Source organism: Phyllostomus discolor, chromosome 8, assembly GCF_004126475.2.
Source record: "Phyllostomus discolor isolate MPI-MPIP mPhyDis1 chromosome 8, mPhyDis1.pri.v3, whole genome shotgun sequence".
In the NCBI taxonomy this organism is placed as follows: Eukaryota; Metazoa; Chordata; class Mammalia; order Chiroptera; family Phyllostomidae; genus Phyllostomus; species Phyllostomus discolor.
The window spans coordinates 53,980,241-53,990,384 of record NC_040910.2 but is presented as its reverse complement, the minus strand read 5'-3'; the positions used below and the strand labels follow the sequence as shown (position 1 = coordinate 53,990,384).

Genomic DNA, 10,144 nt, shown 5'->3' with positions numbered 1-10,144 from the left:
TTTTTAGAGAGGGAAGGGAGGGAGGGAGAGAGAGAGAGAGAGAGAGAGAAGCATCAATGTGTAGTTGCTGAGGGCCATGGCCTCCAACCCAGGCATGTGCCCTGGCTGGGAATCGAACCCGCAATGCTTTGGTTCGCAGCCCACACTCAATCCACTGAGCTACACCAGCCAGGGCCTCAGGAGCCCTTTGAACAGCCCCGTCTTACAGCTAAGGAGGTGTAAGCTGTCTTAGAGTTTGCACTGTTATAACAAACTTACGAATAACAGAAATTTATTTCTCATAGTTCTGGAGGCTGGAAGTCCAGACTCAAGACACCATGATTCAGTGTCTCGTGAGAGCTCACCTCCTGGTTTGTAGATGGCTATTTCTCAAGATCTTTATATGGTGGAAGGGGTAAGAGAGCTCTCTGGAGTCTCAATTTCAAGGGCAGTAATCCCATTTATGAGGGTCCTACCCTTGTAACCTAAGCACCTCTTAAAGGCCAAAGTCCAAATACCATCACATTTGGCATGAAGATTTAACATATGAACTGAGGAACACATTCAGTCTATAGCAGAACCTTGAGGAATCATGTAATGAACCTAAGATACACAATTTTACTATCTTTAGATCTGAGACTTAGAACTTGAACTCAAATCCACTGCTTTTGCCAAATCTGTACACATGTAAGGGTAGGGAAGCTCTGGAAGTGAACAAATCTTGTGTAGATTTAATAAAATAATTCACTTTGAAATAGCTTTCATTTTCCTTTGGGCAAGTTACATAAGCCTCCAGGAAAAAATAATTTTTGCCAAAAAGGAACAACCAACCTATTTGTTGTGGAAACGAATACCCAGTGTTTTAATACTGTCTCTACACTGACTGGCAACAGAAGGCAGTGTGCCCAAGATGACTTTCCTTTTCCATTGGCTATTAGAGTAACCGTGAAAAAAGTGTTTACCACATTTTTGCACAGTGCAAGCTGTTGTGGTAAGAGAAATCATCACTTATTTTGTATCTGGGTCTTTTATTCTTCTCATGATTCAAAGAGTGCCATTGCATAAGAAAAGAGTTGTAGACATATTAAATGAAAGATTTGTGGCATAGCACTATTTTCTTTCTTTCCATTTGGAAAGAAAGAAGGAAACATGACAGACCCTCGTAAATTGAAAGGGCCCTAATGGGTGGGTTTGAGGGCCAGTGTAGTATGAGGGTGAAGAATATGCTTTAGACCTGGAAAGCCTGGGATAGATCTTACCTCTGTCATCTTCCAGCCATGCAGCCCAGGGAAAAGTGTGTTTTTAAAAAAAAATGTTCTGTGCTTCAATTTCCTAATGTTTGAAAGTGGAGAGCTAATTAGCTTTGGTATCTCTTACAATATTTGAAATGAGATAACATCTCCCAGGCAATCTACTGGAAATGCAGATTGTATTTTTCAAAGGCTTAATGTCATTGTAGCCAGGGGCTGATGGTAGTCAGAGAAATTTCCTAAACACTTGGAAGTTTTTGCTTAGTGTCACTGAACATATTTGGAAATGTGAATTGCAAATTGTTTCCTCTTAAAGCAATAGTATAGCAATTGGCATTAACAAGAGAATTAATGAATTCCAGAAGAAAAAAATCACTGTATCCCCAGGCCCTAGGCTACAATAAATATTTGAGTTAATGAATCGACCAAGCAAATCGATACATTAATAAATGTCTGCATGACTTATCAAAAGTATGTTGTTCTATTATATTTCAAGAGGGAAAGACAGTGTCTGTCTTTTGGAATATGTGGAAGTGTTATTAGATTCTTTCCTTCTTGGAAAAAATAACATGATTGAAAACAGAGTTAGGAGCTGAAGGGTCAAGTCTCCAGTGCTAGCCTTGATGGTGGTGGTGGGAGGGGTGCTGATTGATCCTGTCATTCTTAAACAGTGTATGCTACACAAAGGGGTTTCTAAACCATGAAGACTCAGGGGCCAGCCCTAGTAAGTGAGATGATTTTAGTAGTAGATAGAAGAGTATTTTTATAGTAATGGCAATATATTAGTGGGTATTTAAAAAAATCAACCAGCTTATCATATAGATCCAGCCTCTATTCCCATGTCAGATAATAGCTCCCAGACTTTGGGGAGATACTGCTGCTGCCTTATTGGCATTAGTCCTGGTGGGACTGTCAAATCAAAGTGCTTCTTCCCTTGTTGGCCCAGGTGTCAGGCAAATGGCTGCTCTGTTTTCTAACATCCCATGAAGTGATTCAAAGCGTTTTCGATGAGCCCTGTGGCTTTGTGCTGATTCTTGCTCCCTGCATTCTGGGGGCTTTCCTAGCTGGTCTTCCCCAGAACCTGTCTTTTTAAGTTGTCCTTCCATCCTGAGATTTATCCTGTATCCTTCCAATATTCTCTTTTTTGCTTTTTAATTCTACATAACTAGAGTAAGTTTTTGCTGATGATATTTAAAAATCCTGTTTTACTTTGGCCGTAATGGATATCATTGCTTCATAAAAATGAATATTTTAACATAAAACATGAGTTATTTTAAAGAAAGAATATAAATAAATAATCATACAAGTCATATGGAAATATGACAAAAATTTTGAGGGTGGACAGATTAAAGGATGGGGAAAATTGTCACAAATATTGACATTAGCAATGAGCTTCCTGGGTACATTTAGAAATTAAAATAAGTGTTTTGAAAAGCCATTAAGAGGATCCCAGATTATATTTTGGGGGTGATCCTGTTGATAAGAAAAAAATATGGACATGGAACAAATAATGCATTAATTAATAAATTATTAATGATTTTCAAGGTCGAGAACTGATACACTTTGCAAAGGGATTTGTATTATTTCCTTGGTCAAGATCAGGCTTTTAAAATATTAAAAAAACACTTAGAATGCATTGCATTTGCTAATTTGAGGTATGACCCTGGACGACTACAGAGAATTTGCCTAGTGAAGAAGTTCTCCCGTAAGAGAGAACAAGCACACCAAGAATCCCACCTCTCACTTCAGAATTTTTATATGTGTAAAATTAAGCAGATTTTTCCTTAATTGGACTTTGGATTTACTAAAAATCAGCTTTTAGGAGTCACTGGAATGAAACAGGGAGAAGCTGACTTCTTTCTCAGTCAGCATGACGTTAAAACCAGGAGCCGCTGGACCCCACATGCAACGGGCAATTGAGAGAGCTGCTCTCTCCTCAATGTCACAGGCACACACTTTGGTGAGATTCCTCACTAAAGGACCAGAAGTTTTCAAACATATACTAAAATTTCACCTATTATTAGAAACAAACAAACAAGAAAACTTCAGGGGTTTAATGGTGGAGGAAGTGTTCTCCCTTGTTGTCTGAATTTGAAAATGGACTTTATGACCATAGTGCTCTGTCCTGGAAAATGTCAAACACTTTGCTGGTGAGGAAAATTGTATGGTGCATTCCAAATTTTAAAATTTCCTTACAACTCATTTATGCTTAAAACAAAAACACTGAGTTAATAAGCAAAACAAAACAAAAACAAAAACACCCCAGAAAAATACTTCAAGTGCTTATATCAGAGATTTTGGGTTTCTTTTGACATTACTTACCCTAATTAGTAACACACTTAAAGTATAAATCTCCACTGACTGCATGAATAATCAGGGCTGCAGGCGAGTGTGTGTGTAAACCAGATCCAGGCATCTGAGACTGGGTGTTTCCTGTTAGGACTGATGGTGATTTCAGTCCTGCTTCTTCCGGACACACATCATTTGTGTCCCAACTCCAAGGAGCAAGTTATGATGGCTTTGCATGTGCCTCTCACTTGAGGTCTTCTGAGTTCTGGTTTGGGATGAAACACCTGGAGATTCAAGATTTCTATCCCAACAACTTTACTTTTTATCAGATGCTTGCATTTTTCTTTCAAAAACTGTAATTTTCAAACTTTGGGGTGAAGGGTAGGCTAAGTAAAGATTTTGACACCTGAAAGTGTTTTCAGCAGTTATGTTTTCCCAGAATTCACCCTCAGGGAAATATATTGATAAAAAATGCAGATTGCTTATAATTTCCCAAATAATCTACTCTTAGGAAAGAAAGGGTCAGGGAGTGGAGACTTCTCTCTGAAATGACGTTAACACCAAGCAATGGACTATGTTTTCAATATGACCTTTATTGAGCAAGTACTGCCGTAACATTTAATATCAATCAACGAAAGGTTGCAAACTGTGCATGTCAACGAGGTTCTCCCATGAAAGAAAGTCCATTTTAAACGCACCAGTGAGGTAAACATAATTATTCATATATAGCTTTCTTAAGGCTAAGAGTTCTGTGTTTCATTTATTTTTGGCTCAGTTGGTTCTTTGCATAATACATCTCAAGACATCCCCTCTCCAAGTGCCCCCCTTCCAGCAGTTTAGGAATTGGCTAATTCCCCAGGTACATACAATATCATGCATTTGAACCCCCCAAAGACGGAGGAGGGAGCATCCTGAGCTTGCATGCAGTTCCCTCATATTGCACAAAGTAAAATACAATGTCTGGAGCCCCCATGGGAGAACCTGTTCTATTTTGAAGCTGTCAATTACATGCATTTTGGAATTGTCATATGGCTTAACCTTTTGCAATGGACTCAAATTATTAGTCATTCTGGGAGACTTCCTTCACTATGGCGTGTGAAGTGACTTTCTCTACCTTTTTAGTAGACACTAGTTTCTCCTCAAAGGTCTCCTCATGCTCTTCGACCTTCTGAGTGACGGTGACAGATTTAGTGATGTATTTTGTAGCACCATCTTCCCCGTCAGTGGTGATTTTTTCTATCTTTTTGGTCACCACCACTTTTCCCTCACTTTTTTCACCCCCCTTCTTTTCATCTGCTGGACTTAGGTCCAGCCCATTGGTAACAACGCCTTTTTCCTCTTCTCCCCCACTGCCTTTCTCCTTTGTCTCCTGTTCTTCCTCCTCCTTGCCTTCCACCTCCCCATTGATGGCTATGTCTTCCTTTGTGGATTCCTTTGAACCGCGATCACTGCCTTCCTCTTCACTCCCTCCCTCCTCTTCTGCTTTCCCCTTTTCACGCTGCTCAGGCTTCCCCTCCTCTTTGGCACCTTTCTCCACGCTCACCTTTATGGATTTGGTGATGGTTACCACCTCCTGCGTTACTTCCTCCTTCACTGGGGATGCCACTTTCTTCTTCTCTAGCTCCTCTTTTGGCTTCTCCTCCTTCTTCTCTACCTTCTCCTCCTTGGGAGCTTCCTTTGCTGCTTCTTTCTTTCCTTCCTCCACTTTCACCTCTTCCTCTTTCTGCTCCCCTTTCCCAGCTCCAACTGCTGCTTTGGGCTTCAGCTCCTCCACTGGTGATTTGGGCATGGGGGACTTGGCCTTGTCTGGCTTTTCCACCTTGGCTTCTGCTACCAGCTCCGCCTTGGTGACCACTTCTTCCCTCTTTTCCTCAGTTTTCTTCTCTTCCTTAGCTTCAACTTCCTCTCCTTCACCTTCAACCTCTGTCTCCCCTTCTTCTTCCTGTTCACCTTCCTCTTTTTCACTAGAACCTTCCTTCTCAGATCCCCCTTCTTCAGCCTGGTCTGATTTGGCACCCTCATCTTCCTCCTCCTCCTCTTCTTCCTCCTTGTCTCCTTCTTCCTCTCCTTTCAGTTCCAGTGCTGTAGCTTTCACTGGAGACTTTTTGGTTGCTACCACTTCTTCAACTTCTTGTTCCTCTTTCTTTTCTTCTGCCTCTTCTTCCTTCTTTTCTTTCATGGAAACTGCCAGTTCCTCTGCAATAGCTGTCAGGGCTTCTTCCATCTCTGACTTCTCATCTTCCACCTTGGTTTCCTCTATGATCTCCTCAACAAATTTGTGTTGCACCTTTAGCTTGGGAGCCTCCACCTTGGTTTTCTGAATCTTGCTGGATATTGTGATGGAGGGCTGTCGGTGTGTGTAGAGTGGTCCAGTGAGGCTTCCTGAAAATGTGCTGAATCTGGTCTCTTCGCCTTCCAGGAGTTTTCTAAGGAAAGAATCAAAGACAAGACATAATTAAAATCTTACTGGGCCTTCTGAGCTTCATGAGTAATGGGAAATGTAGTAGATACCTTTGAATAAGTAGAATCACATAAATAAAGGATTCCATCAAGTCAGTGCAATCCCTGCTATCATTTCAGTGGTATATTGTGTTATATTCAGTGACAGACACGCACAACCACTAACCAATCACTTGCTGCAGTAGCTAACCACACCCAATGATCCACTAATCAGACTCAGGCACCAAATCCCCATGCTGCGTCAGTCCATTTGGTGCAATTTGAAAGCTCCCTAGTGGTAAACAAACAAACAAACAAACAACCCTTAGTGATCTTCCCAAGCATCAGAACTTTCAGGATGTATATACTAAATTTCTTTCAGCAAATACAATGCTCAAAAAAATGTACAAAACCATTTAGCATATATCAGAACTCAGGCTATATAAACCTGTATCTACAATAGCTAGGTGCTAATATGGGTGTATCAAGTTATAAATTGATCTGCAAATTTAATCATAAAGTGTTTTTCAATATAGTTACTCAGCTTTCCTGAAAAGAAAGCTAACTCTGTGAGTTCACTTTATTCTTATACTATTATAATGACCTTATTGGTAGTAGAAAAACTGTTTAGTCAATGATTTCCTCCTGTGAACTTGGTCAACAGCAAGATAACATCAGTTAGTACACCTATAATCTCTTCTCTCTGTCTCTGGTGTATAGCTATATCTATAGATGTAAGTCTATTTACATTAGGATTTATATCTATATATTTACATCTCTAGATCTAGATGTATATAGATATATATCATACATGACCTATATATCTAGACATATAATCTATATTATGCAGTCTACAATAGAATACATCTAAATTATCTATATAGCTATAAGAATAAATATATGTTCTAATATATTGATCTATATCTATTCTCAGCCAGATGATGGCAATAGTAAGCTGTGACAGAGAAACAGAGAAATGGAACGTCTTGGTGTTTGTCCTTGACATTGTTTAACATTGAAAAGCTGAAACCACTAGATGAACTATTAAATACTAAAGCTCCGTTTTTGCTTCAAACATTTGGAAAACATTTTTGAGTAAAATAAAAACTTAAGCATAGCACTGAAATTAATCTGTGCCCCTTTCTCCCATGTAATTGAAAGCAATTTCAACTGATGCAATTCTTTAGAATAATTTCTTTTTAATTAGGAAGGGAAAACAGGCACTGATTTAAGACTTCTGAAACCTGCTTGCTTTACTGAAGTGATGAAGGTTCTTTCAAGTCAGCCTCTGCAGTGCGGTATTTCCGTCACGTCCGCAGTGAACACCCTACCTGTACGCAGCAATCTCAATATCCAGAGCCATCTTGACGTTGAGGAGATCCTGGTATTCTCGCAAATGACGGGCCATTTCCCACTTCGTGCCTCGAAGTTCATTTTCCAACTGTTGGATGGTGTCCTGAAACAAACGCAGAATGTCTCCATCGACTCATCCTTCCAAACCGCAACTTCTTTCACAAACCACTTGCTACCCCTCCCCACCTCCCCTCTGCGACTCCTAGCTCTGCAACCCTCTGGGATATTGTTCCCAGATCCCCTTGTCCCGTTAACAAAATCTAAGGGATTCTCAAAGAAACAAACAAATAGAGCCAATATAACATTTCCTGGGCACCTCACTCACTAAGCCCAGTGGATTTAGAATAAATCTAGAGAGGAAAAAAAAGATGCATGGGAACAACCAACGCCTGACCTGGCCCTTCCCATCGGAGCTCTTCGGGCTGAAGCTAGTTTTGAGAGTTCTGATTACAGCTGGAAAAGGAGAGAATACAAGCGTTTCTGCAGAAACTATCTTAAAGTTGCTACTTTATCAACTACCCAAATGTATACCTCCTACTTTAAATATGCAAGCGTGCAAAAACTAGAACTCCCGAGGACAAAAAGCACGTTTGGAAAAAAGGTCAGGGTTTTTAGAAGCCGGCGATAGCGGGCGGGGGAAGAGTGTGGAAGTGACCGGTAGAGGCGAACACGCATTGCACCTCTAACCTGGGTGTGCGTCGCGCTCGCGCGCACTGGTCAGAGGCGAACAGAGAGCGCGATGGAGAGCGCGCAGGGGCGCGTGCCTTAGTGTCGGGGGCGCGCGGCGCTGGCGCTGGCGCAGGGCTGGCGGCGCAGCCGCGGTTCCTACCTGGTAGCTGCTGAGGTCGTGGTTGTGGCGCTCCTCGATGTCGCTGAGCTGTCGCTCCAGGGACTCCTTGGTGCCGCGCACAGACTCGAGCTCGATGCTCTTGGACTGCAGCTGGCGCCGGTACTCGGCAATCTCTTCCTTGGCGGAGCGGATGGCCTCCTTGTTCTGCTCGGCTGCCTCGGTGAGCTTGGCGTAGCGGCACTTAAACCACTCTTCTGCCTGATGCATGTTCTGGTCGGAGTGGCTCTCGAGCTGGGAGCGGATCTCCTTCAGGGCAGACGAGATGTCTGTCTTCAGGTAGTCTTTGCGCTCCACTGTGATGTGCGACGCCTGGATCTGGGCCAGCAGGTCGGCCACCTCTTCCTCGTGATTGCTCCGTAGGAAGGCCACTTCATCCTGCAGCGACTGCACCTTCTTGTCCAGCTCCACCTTCACCAGCGACGCCTCCTCAATGTCTTTGCGCAGCGCTCGGATGGCCGCCTCGGTGTCGTCGCGCAGCCGTGCCTCCTCCTCGAAGCGCTCCTTGAGCCGGTGGATGTCTTCCTCCAGGTGGTCTGAGTCCAGCTGTACCTGAGCCTTCTCGTGATTCACCATCTCCAGTGTGGCACGCAGCTCACGGATCTCCTGGTCGTAAGCGTCGCCCAGCTGGGCGTGCGAGGCCTGCTTCTGCCGCAGCGCCTGGATCTCTGCCTCTATTTCCTTGTTCTGCTGCTCCAGGTAGTGCACCTTCTCGATGTAGCCCGCGAAGCGGTCGTTCAGTCCCTGCAGCTGCTCCTTCTCGTTGGAGCGGGACAGCTTGTAGTCGCCTCCCGCTGCGGAGACGCCGTTGAGCAGGGACGAGGATTGGCTGAAGTCAAGGCTGCTCTCCGCGGAGCTGAGCATGGCCGAGCTGTAGGTGAGACGCGGGCCGAGCGCACTGCGCTTGTAGGAGGAGGACACGGTGCTGGGCGAGCCGCGGGACCACGACTGTGAGCGGAAGCCGCTGGACGGCGAGCCGCTAACGCGGCTGAAGCTGGAGCGGGTCTCGGTCACCCGCCGGTAGGCGGACGGGTTGCCCAGCGAGTCCAAAGTGTAGCTCATCTTGGAGGCCTCGGGGTGTGTGGCTGTCACAGCGTTCTGCTGGTCTCGCCGCTGCCCATTTATAGCCGCGGCTGCGGGTCCCGGGCTAGGGCCCCGCCCCGTGGAGGCGGCGGCCGAGGAGGCGGGGACTGCGGGCCCCGGACCCGGGGATGGGGGGGAAGGGTGTAAAGACAGCCCAGCAGTGATTCAGCGCCTGCTCCACGTGGGCCCACGCCGCATCGGACCCCGGCCTTGGCAGCCTTGTCCCTGGCCCTTCCCCCAGTTCTCCTTCAGTCCTAGACCACTTGTTCCCCTCGAACCCCCTCTCTCCGTTTCTCTTCGCCTTCGGATTGCGTTTTTCACCCTCGGTGACAGTGTTCACACAACGCCCTTTCTTTGTCTTTTCACTCTTCCACCGTTCGGGCAGCTTTTCTCCCCACCCCCTGGCCACCTTGCTTTTTCTTAGCCCTCCGCACTCTTATCCCACGACTTTCTCTTCTGTTGTCTTTTCTCCATTACTTTTTTCTTTCCCCATTTTCTATGCTTAATCACTTCTCCCTCTTTGTGGCATCTCTTCGCCCTCCCACTTTAAACCCTCTTTAGTCCCACTCTCGATGCTTTTCTCTGAGCCCCTGCCTCCTGACCTTTTTTTGCCATCTGTTTCTTCTTCCTGTCTCCTTTCTCCCCTCCCCCACCGTCCTTCCTCCCCCATCTTCATCTCCCCTTGCCTCCCCCCTTCCCCCACTCTTCCTCTTAAAGCAGACCAAGATGAGAGAGTTGGGACTAGAAGAAAAAAACAAAAAGACTCCGAGAAGCAACTGGCCTGAAGTCTTCGGGAAGGGGACAAAGAGGATGGATGGGCCGGGGTAGTTATTTGTATTAATACCTATGCTCTGCTTATTGTTTGGGGAACATCCGCAGCTTCCACGGGGGCGGAAGGTAAGGC

General features: G+C 44.7%; 1 protein-coding gene across 1 annotated transcript; it reads right to left on the bottom strand.

The window, feature by feature from the left end:
* Window positions 1-4,091: 4,091 nt before the first annotated feature.
* NEFM (neurofilament medium) lies at window positions 4,092-9,297 on the bottom strand. The gene is made up of 3 exons (XM_028520680.2): window positions 8,140-9,297; window positions 7,289-7,413; window positions 4,092-5,944 (listed from the first exon to the last, which is right to left on the bottom strand). Exons 1-3 carry the CDS (start codon window positions 9,217-9,219, stop codon window positions 4,579-4,581), a joined length of 2,571 nt encoding a protein of 856 aa, XP_028376481.1. The 5' UTR covers window positions 9,220-9,297; the 3' UTR covers window positions 4,092-4,578.
* Window positions 9,298-10,144: the final 847 nt, after the last annotated feature.